Source organism: Balearica regulorum, chromosome 3 (genome assembly GCF_011004875.1).
Source record: "Balearica regulorum gibbericeps isolate bBalReg1 chromosome 3, bBalReg1.pri, whole genome shotgun sequence".
In the NCBI taxonomy this organism is placed as follows: Eukaryota; Metazoa; Chordata; class Aves; order Gruiformes; family Gruidae; genus Balearica; species Balearica regulorum.
This window is the reverse complement of record NC_046186.1, coordinates 71,248,407-71,272,932: the sequence shown is the minus strand read 5'-3', so window position 1 is coordinate 71,272,932 and position 24,526 is coordinate 71,248,407. Positions and strand designations below refer to the sequence as shown.

The 24,526-nt window shown below is 44.8% G+C and overlaps 1 protein-coding gene across 4 annotated transcripts in view; it reads left to right on the top strand.

Annotated features, from left to right (window-relative positions):
* The first annotated feature begins 5,169 nt into the window (after window positions 1-5,169).
* The window catches only part of AKAP12 (A-kinase anchoring protein 12), a 31,709-nt gene continuing 12,352 nt past the window's right edge, over window positions 5,170-24,526 (top strand). The window contains exons 1-2 of one of the 4 annotated variants that reach the window (XM_075748398.1): window positions 5,170-5,456; window positions 15,084-15,270. In XM_075748398.1, the coding sequence (XP_075604513.1) occupies window positions 5,319-5,456; window positions 15,084-15,270 (325 nt within the window). In that variant the 5' untranslated portion in view covers window positions 5,170-5,318. Of the gene's footprint in view, window positions 5,457-15,083; window positions 15,271-18,174; window positions 18,388-18,657; window positions 18,771-19,555; window positions 20,004-24,526 lie in introns of those variants that run through there. The other 3 variants (XM_010305997.2, XM_075748401.1, XM_075748400.1) reach the window with 3 other exon arrangements.

The window sequence follows — 24,526 nt, the reverse complement described above, 5'->3', positions numbered from 1 at the left end:
TGCTCCTTGACATTGCCTTCCTGAAAGGCTTTTTGGGTGAGATGCATTTATCTGTGCAGCAGATAAAACACTGCAGCGGAGGTCACGTTCTTCCATCTTTGCCACTGAAGCTAAGCTGGTGCCCACACTGGTGATCTACCATCCTTGCACCTGCACACCACGTTATTTATTCTCCTATTACACTGCATGACTACCAAACTAATAACATGAAACTAAACTACAGCCTGAGTGTAGCTTTCCCCTCCTTCGCAGGAAAGCAGACCACTTGGCATTATTGGGGAATGATGAAACAGACTCCTTTCAGCTTCTTCCTTCTTTGAAAAGTCATATAGCATACTTCTTTTTTTCTTCTTTATAAAGCCACATTTTAATTTTTTTCTGCACTGCAGAAAAAAATTTCAGTCACTGTCTCTTTCAATCTTGAACATCAAAACATTGTCTCCTGGAAATGCCAATATTTTGATATGGAGGACAGACCAGAGGCTGTCCAGCAACCAGAGCTCTTACAGGGCTGAGACAGCATCGTTTGGGCAGTGACCAGGCCATGCTGCGCTTCCCTTCAGCCAAATGCCCTTCAGGATGGACCTTTGCAGTCTCTTGCCCTGTCCCCTGCTCCTGTGAAGAACTGCCCACACAGGTGATAACAGTTGGACTACTGAAGCTTAACCTATTCGTCCAACACCTCCTGGGAAGAGCCGGGTAAGTGAGGAACTGGTGAGGAGAGAACCTGTACTCCAGGCTGGGTCTGACTCTCTTCAGATGGCTCCAGGATGTCCAACAGTGGCCTCTGGGTCCTGCAGTTATGTGCAGCTACGCACTGGATGACACACTTGCTATTCAAATGTATGACCTTTACTGGAATAATCGTCAAATTCAAGACTGAAAGTCAATTTCTGCTGCTAGCATTATTTTTTAAATTGCACAGATGTGTGTCTTTATCCATGGTCTTTTCTGATCCAGATCACCTCCGTGATGTGAACATATTAGATTTAGAGGTTCTGCCCATTTTGTTTATCTGTGTGATTTTTCTGGGGTATGATAGCTCCTGGGAAGTAAAGAAAGGGTCTTCTCCCAGCTAAATTTGCAAAATTTATTCCTTTCTCGTTTCTTCCTATGGCCTTATCAATGCTGCCTGCGAGCAAACTATTTTTACATGGCTATTTGTGTCATTTTCTTCCTTTTACACTCATCAGTATTTTGTTAGGCTGATACATATTGGCTCCTTAGGCATATGCATTTATTTCTAACAGTGTCCTGGGATTTCCTATTACAACTGGACAAAAGAGAGGGGAAAAAAGCTGAAGATAGCTGGTAAATACAGCTGAGGTGAAGGCAGAGCACTGTATTGTCTATCCAGATCTAAGGTATGTTCTTGAGAGCTTCCCATTTCAAGAACACTTATATGATATGTTTCCACTTAGCTTTAATGCCAAAAATATCCCAGTGCGGCTCCGCCGCTGATAAAAGCAGCGGGAGTGTTGGTGTAAACAGGGCTCCAGGCAGCTGCCAGTGCTCCCAGTCGCCGTCTTGCACAAACCTGTGAACAGCCGGCCTGGATCAGATACGGGGAGCCCTTGGCACACAGGCTGGGCAGGCGACCCCGTTCCCCATCTCAGATGCTGGGGACCAGCCCCCCCATCCCCACATCACCGCTGACTCCCCACTGCTCCGCAGGCACAGCTGGAGTTGGTGGTAGCAACAAAGCTCATGGTCACTTGCGGGAAGCGACAGAGTCAAGGCTGCAAAGAGTGGATGGGGAAAATCATGAATGGAGCAGAAGACAGCAGGAAAACAGTTCACCAGCACTGGCTGAGGCATGTGGTTCGTCTCTTCTCTACAAATGCATCAGCATCGGTTACATCAATTACACATGCTTTTGGAAATGTAGCAATTTTTAAAAAGTAAGTAAATTAAGGCCTGTGCACAGACTCTGCATTTTAAATCTCATTATGAAAGTTATCCAGATTTCAGGGAAGTTTAAAGCAGTCATACGCTATGCTAGCTGCAATGCTAAAGATTACCCTGCTGCTCGGAAGGTCTGTGCTTGGACCTCTGAGTAGGAGTTCCCTCAAAGACGTTTCACTGGAAATAGGTCTAGATAACGAGGCAGTAGCACTTTAACTGTTATCTTTTTGACTTCCTTGGTTTCATCCTAAAAAGTGTGCATGCATGCTTCTGTCAATAGCTTGAATATTCTTGCCTCAGCATCAACACTTGGTGACTTAGGAGGAGGATCGTCTGAAGCATACGTGACTCCACTTCACTGGAAAGGCTGTCAAGAGAAACAGACTTCGTGCCTGAAAAACACTTTGATATAGCAAGAGGCAGTTGCAATGTTCAGGGCAAAGGTCTGGACAATAACCGCTTTAGCACACAGGCAGAAGATAGAGAAACACAGGCTGACACATGCCAGAGTCAGACCTGACATTCAGTGCAATTCCTTCTGTACAGGTGGGGTACAGAGCATCGTGAAAGGCTAAAAGGGAACCACCCGGCCTCTGGGCGAGAGTGGAGATGTTGGATATCTCTCCTGAAGTCCCTCTGCTATATTTACTCCATGAAAGAAAACAAAAGCAAATAAATAAATACAAAAGGAAAGGAGACAGAAGCTGTGCCCATCCTAGGGATTAAACAGGGCTGGGACACTGGCCCATGGCTGCCTGCACCGCAAGTTTGCAGAGACGTGATGGTTCAGAGGGGGGAGAAGTTAGGCATGTACTCACAAGACATGCTGCGCTGCTCAACCTTAAAACCAAAAAGCAATCCCTAGCACATTTTATTTCACCATATAGATGTAGCCAAAGAGGTCCAGCAGAAACAAAGAAATGTGCGTTCAGAAAGTGTCGCCCAGTGGATGGGTGTTGAGGGGGGTCTGACTCAGCTGCAGTGTTTGCAGCTGTGCTCTGAGACCGCTGGGCACGGAGCAGGTGGTGCCGGGCACAAGCAAAAGGACTAAAGAGCAAATTTAGACAGGAGGAAGGAGGCTGTGTTCTAGCTGCTTGCAAAGAGTATTTTGTGGTCAATGAGCAGTGAAAAGAGAAATGATATGGCACAGACCTTGAGTTGTGTCACATTTCACCTCTTGAGAAACTCCCTGGCAAATCCCTGATCTCTCCTCCCGCCGCACGCAACGTTCCTGGCTGCTCTGTGTGCCATTGAGCCCCATGGCTGGCCCTCCCCTCACCAAAACTCGGGAGACCCCTGTGCCCAGGGTCCATGGCTGAAGAAGAACCCAGGATGGCCCTGCAGCAGCCAGGCTGGCCTCAGTGCTCAGCAGTGCCTGGAAAGGAGCACCTGAAGGCAGAGATAAAGGCAGATTTGGTGGGGAATGGACGTGGTGCCGGCTCTTCCTCCAGCAGAGATGTGGGCATTGAAGAATGACAGGAAAGGCTGGAAAAGGGCTCCTCACTCCCCTGTTGTGGGTGGTGGCTGATGGGTGATCTGGGAGCATCAGGTAGCTACAGGGAAGTTCTTCTACAGAGACTCAGTTAGATGCTACTGGAAGCTTTGACCTGTTGTTGTTCTCTCTGGAGCTGCTGGGCACCTCAAGTGCTCTGTGTCTCTGGCCTCAAAGGCTGCCTGGAGGCCAGAGCGTATTAGATATTTCTCCTGCAGTGAGGACCGGACGCCCTTCGTCGTGCAGCTCCCCGGCAGCTCTGGCCTGGCAAAGCCTAGGGTTAACCACCACTTGCGGTGGGTTTCGTTTCCACCTCCCTGAACCAGGTGACCACACAACTACTGATTTTCATTCCCTTCTTACTTTTGCTGCTCTCCTGTAAAACAAATGCTCCCCAAATGCCCTCCTCATCCTGGAGATGAGGAACAAACAATGAAAGATTAAGAAAACTGTTGGGTAGGTAAGTGGCTTTAGGACAATGTGCTCCTGCTGTGACACACACGCACATATATGTAAGAAAAAAGGCTGATCTGAAAACGAGACAGAGCAGAAAGGGAGGGATGCTGATTCCATCTGCGTGATCTGCTACAGCAGTTTTGTTCTGCTGAATGCCAGTGACGCTGGTAGGTTCTTGTATTTGCTGAAAGGAGCCGCTGCAGGGGCTTTTTTAGTCACTGACTTGGTATGTCTGGGTGGTTTTAGGGGAAGAAACTGACTCGTGTGTGGAGATCAGGCAATTTGTAGAATGGATTTTTAAGAGACTGGGGTTTTTTTCTGAATGAACTGGTGTTTTGGTGAGTGAGCACTGGTTTAAATGTTCTAAATGAAATTTTATATGGTTTTATAGTATATATTGTGAACTGTTCAGATCATACCTGATTTTAACCATGAACTCCATAGAGGATGGATAGATTTGTATGTTTAGAAAAAAAGATTTGACACTTACGGTGAAGAACAGTGAATGGATCTGTTTGCTACCCATTTGGCACATTGTGGTTGGTTTATTTTACCGTATGCGCTATTTCCCTGCTGATACTTTTGGGAACTACTGGATAAGAGCATGCCTATGTACATGTTGGTCCCGCTTTTGTGGCACGGGAAAAGAAGCTTTGTACGTTCCGGGCTGGGAGAGAAACTACCGCGTTCTTTGCTTTGCTTGCTTATGTCATGCAATCTGGCATGAATTAATAGAAGTGAACCTGTCCTGCACGACAAAAAAAAAAAAAAGCACTTGGGTTTTTTTCTCCAAAGTTGCCTAAGACATAGGACCCTACTCTTCTGCATCAGCTGGAATCTGGACGTCCTTCTGGCAGACAGGCCCAGCATGGCTGAGGTCTGCAACCCCCGGCGCTGAAGGCTGGGGGCTCCGGAGCCGGCAGAAGCCCCGCGGGGGGGTGCAGGGCAGCGCGGCCGGGCGGGGGGCGCAGCCCCTGGGCCGGAGCCCCCCGAAGGTGCTGGCGGGCTGCGGCTTGCCCCGGCCCCGGCTCCGGCTCGGGCGGGGAGGGGGCAGAAACGCTGAGTCAGCGCCGCGGTGCCGCCGCGGAGGGTCGGGGGCTGGGCGGCACCCCCACCCCGGCAGCACCGGCGGTGCCCGGGAGAGGAGCGGCCCCCGGCCGGCGGGCAGGGCTCTGCCCCCCTTGGCCGCTCCTTATCAGCCCGATTTGATGCTGCAAGGCGTGTCCGGGGCTCTGCTCATGTGATGGAGCAAGAGGCAGACGGGCGGGGGGGCCAGGGGAGGAGGTGATTTTCCTCGCTGGCTCTCGCTCGCTTTTTTTTTTTTTTCCTCTTTCCTTTTTTTTCCTCCCCTCCTCTCGCTCCCTAAAGGAGTTTGCGGAGAGCCGGGCTCCCTCATTCCCGGCTGCGCCGCCACCGCCCTCCGCCAGCCCCCGCCCGCGGCTCCGCACGGCCGCGGGGCAGCGCCATGGGCGCCGGCAGCTCCACCGAGCCGCCCGCCCCGCAGGACGGGGACGGGGCCGCCGCCGAGCCCCCCCGCACCCCCCCGGAGCCGCTGCCGGCAGAAGAAGCGGCGGCGCCTCAGCCGCCGGCGGAGCCCGCCAAGGTAAGGCAGGGGCGGCGGGGAGCCGGGGAGGGAACGCGGGGCGGCGGCTTCCGCCGCAGCCCCGGCCCGGGGAAACTTTCCCGCCGCAGCGGCGGGCACCTGCCGCGGCCGGCGGGCTCCCTTCGAGCCGGGCGCGGAGCCGGGGCGCGGCGGCAGCCGCAGCTGCGGGGCTGGGACTGCGCCACGGCCAGAGCCGCAGTCATAAAACTCCCGCCGGCGGCGGCGGCGGCAGCGGCGGGGCGGGGGGCGAGCGAGGGCGGCCGCGGGGGCGCCGCCGCTTTTGTGTGCGGCCGTGGCGGGGGGAGAAGGGCCGCACCCACCCATCCGCGGCGGGGTCTGCGCCAAGAAATCTCCTGACTGCGCTCCTGCAGCCGGCTCGCCGCGGTACCCAGGGCTCCCGCCGCTCTCCGCAGCCTCCTCCCGCCCCCCCCCCCCCCCCCGCCATCCCTCTCCCCTCCGGAGGATGCAGGTGGGAGGCGCGTCGGGGCGCGGCCAGCCCGCCGGTTTCGCAGTTTCTTCAGCTGGGCGCCAGCCTCGGTGTGCTACCTCCCGTCCCACCCCAGCCTGCACCCCCCCAGCCTGCACCCCCCCAGCCTCAGGCTCACCTTGAGCCGCAGCTCCCCCCCCTCCCTCCGCCTCCCCCCCGCCCCGCCGCTGCGGGCGGGCGGGGAAGGGGGCGGCGGTGGCCGCGGCGTGGGCTGTAGCGGTGGGTTTCGTGCTCCCTGGTGTCATACCGCATAGGGGGGAAAGGGGAGTGACTCGCTAACTCTCAGCCAGTAGGGAGTAGAGGAGCTCTAGGTATGTGTTATTTTTAATAAAGACGTTGAAGAATTGAAAGAAATTCTTTTAAAACATGTCTGGTGTTTAAAAATAGATTATGAATGAACCCATTTATCCCTCTGGAATAGGCGCGTTTAGGGGATTCTGGGACTGAAAGGGAGGTTATGTGCATCTGTGTGTTTACATAGCATTGCTTTGGGGTTAGGCGTTAGTTTGTTAGGAGAGAAATAACACTATGTTATACCGAGATCCCCTCCTTTAGGCTCTTCAGAGTTTGGGTCCTTAGAGCAGGCTCGCTCAGAAGTTTCTGTAGCTGGTGCGTGGGTGTGTTAGAGCTTGAGAACTGGTTATGACTTTGCTTCTTTGACCTTGTGGTTCAGATTTAACATTCAAGTTGAATTTCCCATAGTTCCTGGCTGCCACTAGACCTCCTTGTGCGTGTTTTGACAGATTTGAAAACCACGTTGAGAATGAACTTTAAATCACCTGAGATTTATTTTATTTTCTTTTTAACCAAATAAGTATTAGGGATTGATGTTGGTTAACAAAATATTTAGCAGTTGTGTTGGGCAATTTTAGAATTCAGATGGTAAAGTTTAGACGTTACCGAATTTACAGAGGGCAAGCATTTGGCTACTGTGATTGTTTAAAAATGAAGATAATGTGACTTTGAAGAAGGAACATAACATTCATAGCCATATTTATCCAGTTAGGGGAACTAAGACACCAAAAAAAAAAAGACAATACCATTGATGCTGTTCTCAAATACAGATGATTAATACTGTTGTTTGTGTCTTCTACGCTTTAGGAAAAATGTTTTCTAATAGATTTTTACCTTGTTATTTAAGTAGAACTGTTTAAAGGTGGGGAAGTTCTCATTTCACTGCTGTAAGAAGTTGTATTACTACTGTTCTTCTGAAACAGCTATTTTTGCCTTCAGTTACATTAAATAAAAATAAGTTTTAATGAAGTTTGGTCATATTTTTTTGTATCTTAGTCTGTTCTCACTACAGTAAGGTGATTTCGTGCAAATTAGTGGCATGATTTTTTATCATTATTCCTTTTGGCCTTTTGAATTTGAAAATTACCAGATCCTGCAATGCCCCTGGAGAAATCTGCCAAAGAGCTAATTTGTTTGCAGAAGATACAATGGGCGCATTTTGAAAGATCGTCGTCTTTCTTGCACTTTCCAAATCAAAACACTTCTCACAACCTCTTCTTCTAGAAGAAAAACTTTGAAAAGTGACTTTAATTGAATCCAACTTGAATGAGCCTTGGCAAGTCAATCACAAACAAACTGTCTGGGCAAGTAGTCTAATATAGGTTATAAAATCTCACAGCAGTTGTGCTTTTTTGTCACTTGAGGTTCCTCAAAATATTTGATCAAGTTTCTTTCATGACATAGTTGTATTTTGTACAAGATTAAAACCTCTTTGCCTTTTCTTCTAGAAAGGGCCAAATTAGTCACGTGTGACTCTGGCTAGATACCAGTTTTTGACATGTCCTAGTTACTGGAAGGGGGAGTGTACAGTTCTGTGTTTCTCACTTTGGCAGCCCAGGAGGTGTGAGAGACCCTGTAAAGCACTCGGTCTACAGTCCCAGAGGTATTGAGGAGCCTTTGGGTGTCCACTCGCAAGCACTGCAGCTTAAACGTGGGCTCAAGGGTTTGGGACCTCAGCTGTTCACCCCATCCTTTCACAAGTTGATGCTGAATTACACGTTAAGCAGCTCCAGAGTTTCCAGCCCAGCATGATACTGGGACTTGAAACTGATTTTTTTTTTTTTTTTTTTTTTTTTTTACTGTGGCAGACAGGGCTTAAAGTCTGGCAGTGGAGGAATTGCTCCTTATCTTGCATAGCCGCCCTGCTGCGGGAAGTCCTCTCTGCAGGGGAGTGTGACTGATCTGGAAGTACTAATCCATTCGCATGCCTGAACTGAATTCATCGCATTTGTGAATCAACACCCAAAGTCCTGGTGAAATCAAGGGACAGGGTGTGGTCCCACAGAAGGCTGATCTGATGGAGTTATCTCCTCACTGTTTGAGCAGCGATACTCTTTTCCCCCTCCTCTTCCTAATCCCCAGTCCCTCTTCCCTGTCTTGCCCCAGATGATGCAGTCCCACCTTGCACCGTGTCTGGTCCTCACCTTGCCTTTCCGTAAGCCAATTAAACTCACTAACCCTTCAGGAAACAGTGAAGTGGTTGGTTTGGTGGCTTGGTGGTTGTTTTGTTTTTTTTTTTGCTGGGTCAGTTCCCTGATGTATTAGTGAATTCATTTGATTCCTGTGATGCTCAGGTGACACCCAGAGCCAGGACAAGGCAAACGTGCAGCAGGGCAGGAGGGGAAATGAAGAAACTTTCCTGGTTGGTGGCAGTGAGCTGGCAGACCCTTGTCAGCTTGCGAAACCTCCCCATCAGACTGCCCTGAGTAGCACAGAATACTGAAGCTTCTGTGGATTTATCTGAAGGATTTAATAGATTTCAGAAATAATAGTGCTAGAAGTAGGAACAAGATTGTTAGCCTCAGAGAGGACAGCAGGCAAATGTTGGGTGTCCCAGACCCACAGAAGCTTTGAGGTGTCTGATGGCATGGGTCTTCTGCTCCTGCCTCCTCCCCAGGGCACCTGCAGCTTCCCCTCTGCTGCTCTGGGCACTGGGCGAGCTCATTCCAGGAGCTGACCCCACAGAAAGCTGTTCAGCTTCTTTGGCAAAGTCATTCTCTGCTGATTTGGCAAGATGTGTTGGCTCGGCCAGCAGAAGCGGCAGGTGCAGGGGAGCAGGCAGGACCTTGTGAGCAGGATTGGGCAGGGAGCTGGGTGACACCTCTGCTGGTGGCAGGACATGGCTAAGTTGGTTCGGGCACCTCCATCTTGTGAGCTCCCTCTGTTTTCATACAGTGACGCAGCTCTTGCCCGACTTCCCATTCGGATGCTGAGCATCAGAGGGAGACTGGGAAACGATGTCAGCGTGGTGCCCTCTGAGGTCCCACAGGGCGGAGAGCAACTATGAGCCACGTGGGTGATGCAAGGAGAGCTGTGTCATCCTACCAACATCTCAGCTGAAGAAATCGAGACCAACCCCTTGCTTTTATTTTATTTAGAAGCCGAAGGTACTGGTTTTAGTACAGGTTTCTTTCTGCGGCCCTGCTGAGGGAGCAAAGCTGTGTTGGCGCAGCTACCTGAAATGGCGCAGGGAATAACATTTACAGAGAGAATCTGGAAAAATACTGGCATGCTAATAAGCTATTCTTGCAGCAAAATCTAAGTTTGGCAGAGATAATCTTTTGCAGCAATTGATGGCTTTAAAATGTTGTGTGGTGAATTCCTGGCTTGCTCGCAGGCAAGGGCCCCTACTCAAGAGCAGCGAGCATTCAAATGGTGTTTTCGGGATAGTTCCCATTTCTGAGTAGTAACTTGATTACGCTACCTGCGTTGTAATGAGAGCAAGTGTCTGCTAGACAGTAAATATTTGGAACTGTCTCTTCTAAAGAGGTTACCAGCTGAAATGTCAGAGTGTCTTATTGTCTGAGCGCCTGACAAATAACAGCTGGGACAGACTTACATCTGCTGTTTAAACAACTGCGTTCTGGTGCGGGAGCTGAGTCAGCCTGAAAGCACTACACCAGCGATGGTAAAACTAAGCTTAATCAAGTACCACGGGAAGGTCCCTAGACTGCGTCTCTAAGAGCCCCAGCTAAAAACCACTCGAGTTTGAGGCATTTGGCCTGAATGATGAGGCTGCAGGGTTCTCCTGGTTCAACAGGGTCTGATTCCCTTTAAGTACTTCTCTTCCCACCGGGACGGAAAAGACTGATGTAGTTTAGTGGTAAGGTTTGGAGGTCTGCCCATGCCTGTGGGGTGGCTGGGGAGAAAGCATAAAAATGCTTAATTGAAAAAATGCACAATGGAAATTGGTGTCATGGATCCACCGAAAGCGTGAAATAACCCCCTAATTGTGTAGGAGATAAGAGGGAGGTGGTAGAGGGAGTGTCGAGGGCACTTTGAAAGCCAAGGCAATTAGCTTGCGTTTGATGTGATAGAGGCTACAGAGATGCAAAGAGGAGTCTTTGAAAGTCCTTCTGGTTGGAAATGCAAGCTGTGGTTGTAGTTACTGAAATGACCGCAACTTGCTTTGTGCTCAGCCCTTGTTCTAACTGATCCTTAGCATCTGCATGAGTTGTACCTATGTGAACCCATAGGGTAAGGTGGTGTCCTGGGAGTGCTTTGCAGAAAGCTGAAAGATGTGAGACCTGGGAAGCAGCTCAGGTTGGGTCAGGCTTAAGGTGTGGACCAGAATGACAGTAGTGCTTTCGCACCAGGTTGCAAAAAGAGATCACAGAGGTGATTTGGGAGCAAAAAACCTGTTGGTTTTGTTTTAGTGGATTTCGAGGGTGGTTATCCATGAGGAGGTGTCATGACGAAGTCAGGCTCAGAGTTAGGACAGAAGAGGATGGATCTGAGGGAATGAAAGGTAAGGAGAAGGCTCGTGACTTTGTCTGCAGGAGATGTTACCCAGAAAGAAGGTACTGAAATTAAGTATGCCGTTACGTGCCTTACAGAGTAAGGGCCTTGTTTTCTCCACCTGGAATTTGCGGTGTCCCACAAACCTCTACTGCCTTAGCTATTGCAAAACAAGACAAACTGCTGTGAACAGAGTTGGAATGACCTAAATTCAGGGTTTTTTTCCAAAAGTTGGTGTTTAAAGATCTTTTTAATGAAGCAGCATGTGTTAAGAGCAGACCCCCTGAGCAGACCAAGGGTGCTGCAAGCTTTCCCGAAGTTTCAGGAAAAATATTAGAGACCGTTATGCTAGTTTGCTCAGTTGTTCAGACAGCTGGATCTGGCTATTTTAGTAATCTAATGTAGAATCAGTGTAGCAGGATTAACAGAATGAGGCAAAATTAACTCTGGTGCGTTTGGGCCTGGTGTGAGGAATCCCTGGAATGATTTGGGTCTGGTACAAGGAATGTTGGGAATGGTGGTGATTGCTGGTGGGGGAAGAAGCTGGGTGCCGCTCGCCCCTCCAGAATAGCGCGTGAATGAAGCATGCGCTAATGTACAGTGAGAGATCAGGGACCTGCTGTTCGTCCATATCTCATGTAATTCTTTGTGTTAGTTTTCTTTATGAATTTTTAATTTTGTATGCATTTAGTGGGGTCCAACCGTTGGACCTAATGCTATATGCAAAATGGAGCAGAAGCTGCGGTTGGTTAGAGTGATGTGGGCAACAAGCCCTGCGCGTTTTAGTCTCATGAGCTGTGTGTCTGCCCTTTGCTTCCACCTTTGTGGTGGATACGAGGGAAATATTTAAAAAAATGCGTGCATGATATATACTAGTGGCATGACAGAAGCCAAAGTGTTGCTTCACTGATGGCCCTTTGTTTTGGGAATGAAGAAGCTGAAGGATCAGTGAACCGGATAATCAGTTCTCTTTGGTTTCTCCTGCATTTATCAGACAACACATTCATAAATTAACTAATAATCAAAGGAGAGCGATGAATGTGTGCCGCAGAAACCTGATAAATGTTGATAAACTTGCCAACTGTAATGTCTCATTACCTGTAGATAAATATACAGAGCTGAATAGCGAGGTTCCTAATACTGTTAATTTTGTCTTCAAGGTTTTCACCCATCTCTCTGAACTTTGACTTTATATTTGTCTAGGCTTTACAACTATTCTCAATGGAATTAAGAACACAGGTTACTAAATTAGACATAATTGGACTAAACTAAAGGTTTAGATCCCTTCAGAGAAATGAAGCAGTTAATGTGAGTGAAAATTGAAGTTAGTTTCTTTTGAGGACTAATGCAGTGGGACAGACTGCACTGACCCTCATAAAAAGCCTGAAACAGAAGAATTTTTTTTTAAAACTAATGATGCTGTTGTGTCTTCCATCACATTACAACCCTTCCGAAGATGCATATTTTCTTCTCCTTTGCACGCATTTTAATTTAGGAAATAATTTTGTTTTATTAGTTTTGATTAATCAATTATTTAAAGTAGAACACTTGATTTGAAAAATCCAAATTTGCCCTCCTGTGGCCAAGAATCACATCAAGCTCTTTCTCCAGGGGACTGGAGTAAAAAGGTCCCTATGCCCTGGCAGGGTAGGGTTATATTGCAGGTCTGGTCAAATTTGAAAATACTTAGTTTTTTCATGTATTTACATTTTTACTCAGTTGTGACTGATGGGTCCTGCTTTCAAAACTGAATTTATGTACAGAGTGAACAAGGATTATAATTGTACTTGCTAGTAGTAAAAACTGCTTACAGTCTTACGTTTAGTAATGTTTTTACATTTAATTCTATCCTTCATACTGGAAGGTATCATAGCATTTTATAGATCCAAAGGCTTATATGCTAGATCCAGTGACTTCTGAATTTTGGTCACAAATCTTTGGGATGGTGTACAGTCACTGTTTTCCTCAATTCATCACGACTGTAGAATAAATTCAGAGCTGGGGGAATATTAAGTGTTACCGTAGTTAATATTTTGTCATAACACTTAGGGCTCGATTTAAAAAGGAGACAGGTTATACTGCATTGGGGTACCCAGTTCCTTTCTACCCTGGTTCCTTGCAGAGTCCGTGGGTCCGTATCAGGCAAATGGTGAGCTTTATGTGCCTATACAGGTATGTCTATACATATGACTCTAGCTTTAAAATTGTTTGCTGACTGGGGGAGGTTTGGAAAGAAAGGCAAGGAAATTTTTGAATAAAGATAAAGCGAAGATGTTCAGTGCCTTTGGCTTTCTTGACTTCAAAGAATTGTTGGTGCTAATTCTGAGGGTGTCGTCTTGAAGTATCCATCCGTGGCTATATCTTCAGATAGCCAAGTGCCCTTAGAGACAGTAAAGTTAACGTTCTTGTGTTTGCAGGAGTAGCAGTTGTCTTACGAGAATGAATGAGTAAAATTTAGTATTTAAAAAAATTAATAGTTGTCCTTTAATAAATTTGTATTGAAGAATCTCAAAGTCCTGTAAGAATTGGGTTGTTGTTTTATGTGTCTGTGTGTTGCTAGTCTTTAATCCGTTACTACTGTTCAGTTAACACTGTGTGTGACTGCAGAAGAGCTTCCCAGAGTTTACATGCCTTTGTTCGGTGCTGTGGCATTTTTATTCCTCCTGAGTTCCTGTGTTTTAGATTTATGAGAAGGATGATGTGAGAAGCGGGAATGTAATCTGAGTGTTGAGCCATTCCGTATTTCTTCTATTTAATATCTGGTCTCAGCATGTGAAAACTCTGAAGCCAAATTATTCCATCTGTGGTATTGGCAGCCGAGTAGAATGGGGTCCTTTTTCGTGAGGTGGATTATGTGGCTGTGAAAGGCAGCTTTGAGGAGCACAGCAAGGCCAGGTGGAAACAATTTGGCTTAATTAAGGGCTTCTGAACTGAAAATTGGGAACCCGAACGCACACTTTGCTGCCTGTGGAAGCGGGGGTACGGCGCTTCTCCCGGCTCCCGCCTGGCACGTGAGAAGGGGGTCGAATGATAAGAGGAAAGGTGTTTGCCCGGCACTTTGTAAGTTGATTTGAAATTCCGCTGCAGTGGGCTAATTGCTACTAAAAATAAATAAATGGGTCTCCCCATTGGGAAGCTTGTTTTGGTGGGTTTTGGAAGAGAATTGTCAGGAATGTGGCATCTTTCTGATCCCTGTTTCGCGCTTCAAGCGTTTGGATGTTACTTGGCACCGAAAGATGGGATGTGTCTGTGGTTCCTTCGCTTAATTAACAGGGCTTCGATGGCAGTATTTTGGGAGCACAGCTGAGTAATAAGACAACGATATGTAATTAAGGTTTGCTGTTCTACCAGAGGAACTTTAAACCTACGCTTCAGGAATAGAGATTTAAGATGTGGTTAATTAGTTGAAATGGTTTCTGTTGGAAGGTAATACAATTGGTTGAAAAGCTAGTTAATTAACAAATAATTAAAGGGTAAGGCAAGTATTTTTCATACTTCCACATTTCATACTTTCAGAAGCATATTTTTATTTAAAAAGCATCTTCCTTGTTACATGGCAAGCCTATATAAATTCTGAACATAATTAAAATGTATCAAATATGGAAGCTGAAGAGGTTTTTTTTTTTTACACATATTAGCAAACCTAGAAAAAACATTTCCAATATTATAGTGCAGAGTCCCAAAGATTAGCAAAGCTTTTCCCCTCCCTGTAAGAATAACCTCTGCCTAATAACTGAGGCCCAGAAATTCTAGTTTTAATCCCAGTTTCAATGAATTTCCTTATGGGATATTTATATATGTATGTGTGTGTGTATATATATATATATTCTGCTTTCTGCCCTGAATAGTTCAGTTTCTTTGTAATTGTATTGCTTGTGATGATAAGATAAGCACATCAGCAGAGGAGCGATACTAAAGGCTGTAATGTAGGCAGGATTCATGCATATATCAGAGCGATTGTGCCAGACATTTTGAAGAACGAAAACTATCTTTCCATCAGCTAGATTCACATTATCCTGGACTTTTCCTTCATGCTAGATACTGATTTCTACACAAAGTTATAGGCCATTGTCTGTAAGACTTGCTTCTTCCACATACATCATGCAGGAGAACAGTAAAATAAATAGTCCCAGATTATGTCTTTTTTTTTTTCCTCACAGAAGTACTTTGATTTATTGAAGTTAATAATTTTGAAAAGGAGGAGTACTACAGAGAAGCACAGAAGTATTTATTTCCCAAAATGCTTGCATGTATATATGCAATATGAGAATGAAAGAACAATATTTTCTGTGTGGTGAAAAAAAAACTGGCCTAATACTGATATTCCTTTTCTTTTCTTCTCTCTTTCTCCTTCCCTACCATCCTTCAATGAATACTTGACCATGCAGGTTTTAGATGCAAGTTTACCAGTACCTGATGTTAATGAAGACAATTTGGAGCGTGATGCCCCACCACTGGAGCCGCAGCAGCCAGGAGCTGTTACAGCACCTCAGGAGCTGGATGGGCAGCAGCCAGAGGTGGCTTCACCCCTCCAAGAACCGCCCGGAGAGCAAGCAGAGGCTGCTGGAATAAATGGTATGTAAAAACCTGTGTTCAGTGGACACATCATAGAGGCCCAGATGCTAAATGGAGTGAGAAATTGAAATGGGGCTCAGCTAGCCATCTCGCAGTGATGGTAGTTACTCAAGTGATCTCTTGGTTGCTCAAGTGCTTCTTCTAGGTCATTGTTTTGTTGGGAGAGGTTTTCTCTGTAGCAGAGTTGAGATAACAAATGGGTTGTGGATTGAAGCTGTTTGGTGTCAGTGTGGGGGGGTGCTACCCATTCCCCCTTAGGGGTGGTTCTTCATTTCAGTGCACCCTGTGGTGCCTCTTGCCTGCTGCCAGTCTCTCAACCATTGACCTGAAGGAACAGCTCAGTTTCCACTTCTGATGCTGGGAGTTTCTGCTGCATAGGCCTGCCTCTTCCTTCAGCAGGACAGAAACCCTTTTATGTTCATTCATTAGTGATATTAATGATAATTCACTATTTGGAACTCACAGGAAGGGACAAGCTGCTGATCTGTTGGCTCCACCTTGATTAAAGTTCCCTTTCCAACTGCCTTTAATCAGATTTGCATTTTGACTGCAAAACCTTTCTCATCGTAGGTGCCCCTTGTCTGCTCTGTCCTGGGAATCTCTTTCTTGCCTTGCCGCACCGTCAGAAACGTGCTGCGTGAACTGCAGCCCACCTCTCCTGCCCTCCTCAGCCTCTTGGAGCTGCCCCCTTCCCTCTGCTCCCGCTTGCGGCCGCGCGGTGAGAGATCCGCTCCGGCGATCCCGCTGCGTGCTGACCTTTTTGGCAGGGGTGGCAAGAGGGAGAGATAGCTTCCAGTCAGAGCCGGTGTGAGAGCAGAGAGGAGGGATGGGGAAGGGGTGGGATGGAGCCCGTTTCTCAGTGTCAGCCCAAAGAGCGGCTTAAGGCAACTGTGTAGCCCTTAGTGTGCTTTAGGCTTCCAGTTCTAGTAAAGGCGAGTCTTTGCCATGCCTTCAGATTAATTGCCATCACACCGTTATCCCAAAAGAAGGTTGCCATATTTAATGCTGGATTTTTGTGCTTGCTTTTTTATCATATTGGTAGGGGCTTTTGGCACTGTAGATATGGGATGCAACATGGTTTATCTTTCAGTTATGACTGCTTCTCTTGAAAATTGTATTCTTAAGTGGATAGTGATGGAGAGAGGATACTCATTAAACAGAGTTATGAAGGAAGAGAAAATAACTGATGATTTGAAGTAGTGTCAGAAGATTTCATGTTGGTATCATGATCTTGATCAGCTTCTGGATCGAGTAGCAGAAAAAGCCTTTAAAAGGGCATGAATTTCAAGTTCATAGAAAAGGTTATAATTCTTGTTGAATAATTCTGGGTTGTAGCTTCAGTTGTACAGAAATTGTGTTCCTAGGATGTGTAATGGAGAAGAAGTGAGAAGCTCTCTCTGAAGGCAGACAGTTACACGTGACCAAATGCGTGATGTGTTGGGGACATAGGTAGCATTAGGAATTTGGACGTGAGTAGATTGCCTGAAAAGTCTTCGCTTTCTTTGGTAATCGTCTCTCATGTGGTGGTTTGATGTTGCTGTGTTAATCAGGATTTATTTTACTGTTGTCAGTGGAACCAAGCCTACATGGTAGCATAATTTATGTGAAAGGGAACATAATTCTATGCGTTTGCTCTCAAAGGAAAAAATGCCTTTATGGAGGTGATGCAGCGTGTATTTTCTGGTAACAATTGCTGAAAATGACACTATCCATAGAGACAAATAAAACCTGTCTGGTCAAGCATTGAAAAGATAATTCTTGAAGTAAAAACTACATTCAGATATTCATAACTGTTTATATCCGCCCCTCTGGACCTCACAGAGTCTGAGCCACATATCTTTAGGCAGATGAATAAAGATGGGGAAGAGGTCTCTCTTAAATGCTCCATGCAGAGAAATCTCTCCACATAGAGAAATAAATCATTTTATCTCTACATTTCTTCATGTTCCCCACTTATTCTTTATCTCACCTTGTTTGCAAAATCTGTAAAATCAGAAATAAAGTATCATGACACCGAGCACTGAGGCAACACAGGTAACTGCTTACAGTAAAGGAATGTTTGATTGAAGGATTTTTGGATCAGTCGATTTGTTTGTTATTGTCGTCATTATTTGAATCTCACATTTGGAAGACCATCTGAGCGATGATCCAGACTCATCAAAGTTGCCACTAGTAGATTAAATTAATGGGGAAGTGCGCCGGTGCTGTCCATTAAAGTCAGAAAGGGTGCGTACAGCTAGCCCAAGTAGCTGTGTAGCCTCAGAGCTTTGGAGATACCCAACTATAATAGGAGGTCACCTATATCAGATACCGATCCTATACATTTTATTTTATCATATTGCATCCCTTTTTACTAGCAGTAAGAGCTACAAGTATCCAGAGTAATACCTTTCTGAAACACTTGACAGCAAAATTTGGGACTATTTATAATGTAATTAGGTTGTAGAGAATCCCAATTCAAAAAACTCAAACAGAACGACAAAAAAACCCCCTCAACCCCAAGTGGCTGTTAATAGGCAAAGGAGCAAATGTTTCAGTAATGAGAAACAAAAGTGTTTCGTATGGTTTTTTTTTGTTTGAGGAGTAAACTACTTAGGGCTCTTCACTAGCATCTGTTGAGGTTTGGTGTGGATACTTCGTGGCAAACCGCCTCAAACAGGCCTTACAAAAGCGGGAACTGAAGTGGTCGGTTGTTTGGAAAGCGGCTATTTCTTCCTGCGGAGCCGGCACCCCCTCTCTCCGGAGGGGCAAACAGCACCCGAGGTGACAGCTTCCGGACGGGTACGTCGAGGCACAGTGACCGTAACTGCCCGCCGCGCAGCCGCGGGGCGGGAGGGGCTGAGCCGCCCTTGGGCAGCCGGCGGGGCCCGTCCCAGCCGGGCGGGAGAGAGGCGGGGCCGGGCCGGGAGGGGAGGGCCGGGCCGGGCCGGGGAGCGGGCGGTGGGAAGGCAGCGGCGGCCCGGCTGTTTCTCGGCTGCCTCTCGCCTCGGGTGGGCCCGCTCCGCTCCGCGCCCCGGCGTCCCCCGCCACGCAGGGAGGAGGAACCTCAGACCGGGAGAAGGAAGTTTCTCGTCATCGGTGTAATTTAAGAAATGCTGGGGACCATAACAATGACGGGTAAGGAGGCAGTGCGGCGTTGCTAACGTGTAAGCGCGTTCATTTGCTCTTATTTTCTCTCGGCTGTCAGCGCCTGGGTTTGCGGGTGACACCTGGGCACTTGCAGCGGCGTGCGTACGCTCTCCGCAGCCTTGGTTTACTCACTCCAGGTTTACCGGCAGTGCGTTAGGAGTTAAAAGCTCCGGCTTGAATATTCTTACCCCCATGAGAACCGTTTCCAAGTGAAGGTCGCTGAAATTTTAAAATTTCTTGTCACCTCAGGGGGACACTTGATGCGGTGATTGTGATACAAGGCTGTTGCAAACGTGAAGATGCTAACTAGGTGTTCTTCTGCAGGGCCACAGTATGTCATAGTATCGGAAACTGAGGAACAGAAGGAAAAGGTAGTGACTGTATTGACCGTGCTATTTTGATAATCAAAATATAATGCTATATGATAATCAAGAAATAATGCAGTAAAATATCCTAGGAGCTAAACTTGGTGAAATTGAAGGAAATGTAGAAGTTGGCATCGTTTCTACGTTATAAAAATATTTGCATGAGAGAGAGAGATAGCTGTTACTCTATAGCTGTTTTAATTTTAATGAAGCAAAATCCAGAGGGGATTAACACCGTGGCAGGGGATGTGTGCGTACACGTGCACGTGTGGCGGCAGGACCCCAGCCTGTGATAGCAAAAACTCGATGCTACGTGTATTGAACTCTGTATGTCTTATTTAAGAAAATAGTGTGTGAGCCGCTGAAGCATGAAAGCTAACACCATGAACTGATTGGGTTTTCTGAAAAGATAATAGTATTTGGACAAGCAATTAATTAAAAAAAAAACAACAACAACATTATATTGCACTGCTGGTTTTGCAGAAGCTTGTGTCTTTCTCTGGGAAACAAAGTGGCACTATGAAATTAAAAAAAACAAAAAACCCCAAACCAAACAAAACCCACTTTTTTCCTAAATATAACTAATTTGGAACAGATTTTCTCACAGATTGATCATGTATGTCTTCAGCAATCCAGGAAATCTTTATTTAATCATATTAATAATTATTTACTTGCTTTTATTTACCAGAACTAGTGAATGAATTCAGCAGCTAGTGGGGGTTTGTTCATGCAAAATACTTCAGCGTTACAATACATATTGACAACAAAGCCTGTAGAAGTCCAGCTCCATTTGGAGCCGACTCTGGGGAGGACTGTACGTGATTTGAATCAGTTAGTAGGGGAGGAGATATCCTACTGCTGTTTACAATAGGGTTTTCATTAAACTCGATGTTTAATGAGCTTATCACATGCTGAGCCTTTTTCCTCAAGGGTTCTCTATTTTTTTCATTTCCTTTTATTGTTAGTAATTAAAGGTTAAACTGTTTTTCAAAAGCAATCTCTTTATAGGGTTGCACAGTGTGATCATTTGAGGTTTTCCTTATTTAATAATTCTTGTGGAAACTTGGATTTTCACTGCAGCACAACTGCTTCTGTAGTATGTTTTGCATGAACTGCATCTAGCTCGTAGTACAAGTTACCATTTCGTTGAAGGGACGGAGTACCTCTCCTTATTGGTATGCAGGAGTGTCTCAAGCTATCGTGTCTAATTCGTGCAGATACAGCTACGTCTCCTTTGTGGTGAGTTTGTGATGCTTATGCTACTCTTTATGTGGTCATTTTGGTAAAGAAAATTCTCAATCTGTCTTTCACTGTGCATTTTCATTAATCGTTAGGGGTTCTCAAAAATGTCCCAACGTTTACTGACCTGTATTGCTTATCCTGTCCTTGTTCCTAGCAGAGCAGGCTTTGTTGTTTTGTGGGGGTTTTTTTCCCTCAAATAAGCGAGTGCTAGTGTCGCATCTGTCGTACGCTTTTAAAAAGCGGAACCAAGTCACTGAACGTGAGGCATGGACAGCTTGGGTAACCATGAAATTTCATAAATACTTGTAGCATGCTGGTTTGGTTCCCAAGCAGAACAGCTGGACTGGTTTGGGAGCAGTTTATTACTGTGAGTTCATTTAATGAAGAATCTTTAACTACAGTAACTGTATATCCCAGCCATGGCTAGTGACCCTTCTGGCTTAAAAACAAACAAAATGATTTTAGAGGAATTTTACTGGTTTTGATTTTTTTTTTTTTAGTGCTGTTTCTTGAAATGAAGAAATATCTTAAAATCTTGAATTAATGAAATGTATCATTTCCTTTGCTGGAATTTGAGAAGTTAGTCTCTAGGTTGGAGCAGACAAGTACAGCTAAAACAAAAACTTCTAAAAATAAAAGGTTTGTGAGGAATGTTATAGCATCACAGTGGAAATGATTGTGCTTTCTTTTAAGTCACTTTCATATGAGGCTATGTACGATGTCCTTTTCTGGGGACATTGCTTTTGCTTTCTTAAGGAGTATTAAGCCATGAAAAATTGCAGCTGTTTTGCAACATTTTCCTTTTTTCTGTTTTTAAAAATGGACACAAAAGTATGTGAAACTTTGCAACTTAACTCTTCAGTTGCCACCCAAATACAAGAGAACTTAATGGTATTGTGGTTTTAACACTTTGAAAGAAGAGCATGATGTGAAAGCCCATGGATTGTGTGCATGCATTGTGAGATTTAGTATGCAAAAATGTCTGTAAATCCTCCCTCATTATTTGATTATTCTGAAAGAAACCCCACCCCACAATTAACACGGCAAGTCAGTCCTTGGAAACAATCGAGTGAATAGAATGGGGACAGAAGTAGTACGTGCTTTCCATGAAAGAAGTATTTGTACATTGAAGTGAAAGCAAATATTGTGAATGGTAGGGAAAGAAAGGAAGAATTTGTGAAATATATTGTCAAGAAACAGCAGTGCCACAGACTTGAAACCTTGTAAATAAAAAAAAAAAAAATTGTTAGAAGGGTAACACCTGGACATATTTCTGCTTAATTTTGTTACTGCAAAGTGAGTGGAGTGTTTGTTTGATTTATTAAAACCAACCTCCTGAAATTTGAGGTCAAAAGAATCAGGATTTGTGGTATAATGTCCAATTCTTACACTCTGCAATGAAAACCTAAAAGCACAGCTTGTTTTTTTAAATTGCTGAAGTATTCAATTTCATTAATAATTCCAAATAGCTACTTCATTCTAAATAAATCTGTTCACTGTAGGTTTTTTTCATAGATGTTGTCACTTCAGACTGTGTTTTGGTTTTTAATTACTGCTTCTCCATTTTTATGAGTTTTTACTCTTTCTTGACTTTGTCGTTAAGTGTTTCTACTACAAGAATTGTGCAGTTAAGGGAAAGCTGCATTTAACAAATAAAAGCTTGGTATATCTTGGACACTTGGTTCAAATGATTTTTTTTTTTTTTAATTGCCTTCTCCTGTTTCAGTGTCATACGAGTTTTAGAGCAGTAGGTGTTTTTTTTTACCAGTCATATTCATAGCAAATTTAGATACAATGGAGGCAAATGATTGTAAATTACCCCTTCAGCCTTATGGCTTCAGCATTCATTTACACTCATGCAAACCTACTGAGAGTATTGTGTATGTGACTGAAAGCATGATTTGGCCCTAAATACTTAAACATTGAATAAATGAAAACAGCACAAAGTCCTCTGGAGCCTTTCAGTGGCCAGTGGAGTTTGGGAGGCGGGCGCTGGGTGTCTGTGACATCCATCCGAGAGATTGAGAATGTAGGGAATTCCTGGAAAAAATCCAGCGCCGTGCTGCAAATCCTTAGGGGGAAAAGTCAACCAGCTCCAGATGTTGACATGGTTGACTGCGAGCACATGAAATGCTGTGGGTTTAACTCTTGCAGTCAGAGTGCTTTTTTTTTTTTCCTTTAACCCTCTGGCAACTACTAGGGGAGAGAAACATTTTCACTTCTAGAGAGAGATGAGGCGGTGGGAATGTTAAACTGTGCTGCCAGCAGTGGCTATCAGCCTGCTAATGGAGAAATGTTATTTATTAATTTCATTTTTAATGGGATGAGACAGGAATTCAGTAATTCTGAAATACTGACAACATCTGATCAGTATACTTCTGATAAAACAGAAATAAGTTCTTACCAGGGACTCAGCTACCTATAAAATAGTGAAATCAAGCACTTTGATTCCTGAAGACCATCAATCTCGTATGTTTCTTTCCAAATAAAACAAAACGCTTGCAGTTATTAAAAAACAAGCAGCCCCTTGATTCAATTAAAAACATTTGAAAGCTTAACTGGTATGTAAGCAGTTAAAATAGAATTTCAGCTTTATTTCTTAGCCACAGTGTATTTAAATAGCAAAGTGGATCAATTTTATGATATGGCTTATGATTTTTATGGCTGCTTCTGGATACTTTTTTGTTGTATTGTTTTCCTTGATTAGCCTATAGCTGGTGAAGGGCAGCCCTGCTCAGGACAGACCAAAAGACGTATTCATAGCAGTGTTTTACTAGATTTTTTTTTTCTGGGAGCTATTTTGATGAGGTTCTGCTGTGTTTCGTAAAGATGCTTTCAAATTCTGTGAATTCATTCAGCAAGTGCTAACTGTCTTGCTAAAATATCTGTCGTAGTTACATTCTACAGTACTCTGAACAACAATACCTTGTGTAAATAACTTCTAAAGCTTTTGGAGTTACTCACTGTTTGCTTTGCCATCAGAAATGCACTAACAATGTTTGGGCACCGAGAATGTCATTAATAAAAACGTCATTAAAGAATCTGACTGCTAAATATGAAGTTCATATGTATACAGTTGACTTCTCAGGACTTCCATTTCTCTTGTGCCCCACTGGGTATAAACCATGGGGTATATCTTGTGAAAGTACGACTTGGGTACGTATTGCACTGCAAGCTTGTGTCACAACAGCGGTGGCCTCCTGACAGCTGGCAGCATGCAGGCACATTTCCTGAATGGCGTCTCTCTCCTCGAACGCTGAGAAAGAGCATCAGAAATCCAGTTTTAAAGGCTGATCTAGTGATTTAAATGTGAAAGAAGTGGGCAAAGTAGAGACTGGGAGCAACAGTAGCAGGTCACTTAGCACAGAGCGTGGGTGTCAGCTGTTACCTTGGGGATGAAATACCTTCTGGACCGGTTAAATGCTTTTCATTGTGGAATTGAAGGGGTAGTGCCTGGACTGTGCTCTATGAGGGAGTGATGGAAGTGCCATGTGCGTAGCATAGTTGCAGCTTTTCAGACTGGTATTAAAAGTACACATTCAGTCAGTCAATATTTTTGTTAGTTTTTCCTTTTGCAATTTATTCAGTGAAGTATTGCAAGGTAGCATGTTTGCTGGACTCTCAAGGAAGACCTAATTGCTGTCAGCCTGATTTAACAGTTTTGAAAGTTTATCACTGTGCCTCGAAACTCTGTGTTCTCTATTTTTGTGATTGCATTTGCTATCTTAATACATACCATACCTGCAGATTTTGTAATAGTTATTCATCTTTTTTTAACCGGCAAAGGATTTTACAAAGACAAAGTCTTTATCTTAGGGTGTTATGAACACATAATTTTACAAATAGAATAAGCAATAGTCCTTTGAATGCTTATCATGAATATGAAGAGATGCCTTATACACTAGTCTTACATCTTATCTCTCATTTTGGAAATAGAATACCTCATTTATTCATATTCTGTATCATTTCCCTCTTACAGTGATCCTGTTTACTTGTAAGCCCCTGAAACTCCTCTTAAACACTCAATTTGTGTTCTAGGAATAAAAATTAAAAATAAAAAATGCAGCCTCAACTGCAACTTGAACTTTTTATAATTTTTTTTTGAAACCTCGAGATTTTCAAAATAGTAAGCATGCATTCCCAGGGAGTGTTTGCAAGAGGAAAGGAGAACCCTTAGAAAGCCGTGTCTGTAGCTGCCCACCAGTTGCCTGCAATGAGGCCGGAGTGCCTCCTGCTGCCTTCCTGCTTCTGGTCTTTCCCACTTAGACCCAGCATTCCTCGCTGGCGCTCAGCCTCATTTTTTTAATTTTTTGTTTTGTTTTGTTCTACCTTTATCTAAGTCATGTCAGATGGAGATAGAGATTTCCACATGTCTAAGGGAAAGCACATTGGCATGAATGCAAGCCTGGGAAAGAACAGGAGGGAGACTCTATAGACCTTGTTTCCACCAGAGATGCTAAGAGGCCTGGCTCATGAACAAATTTTTATTTAAAGTTAAATGATCAGTGTTTAATTTCATA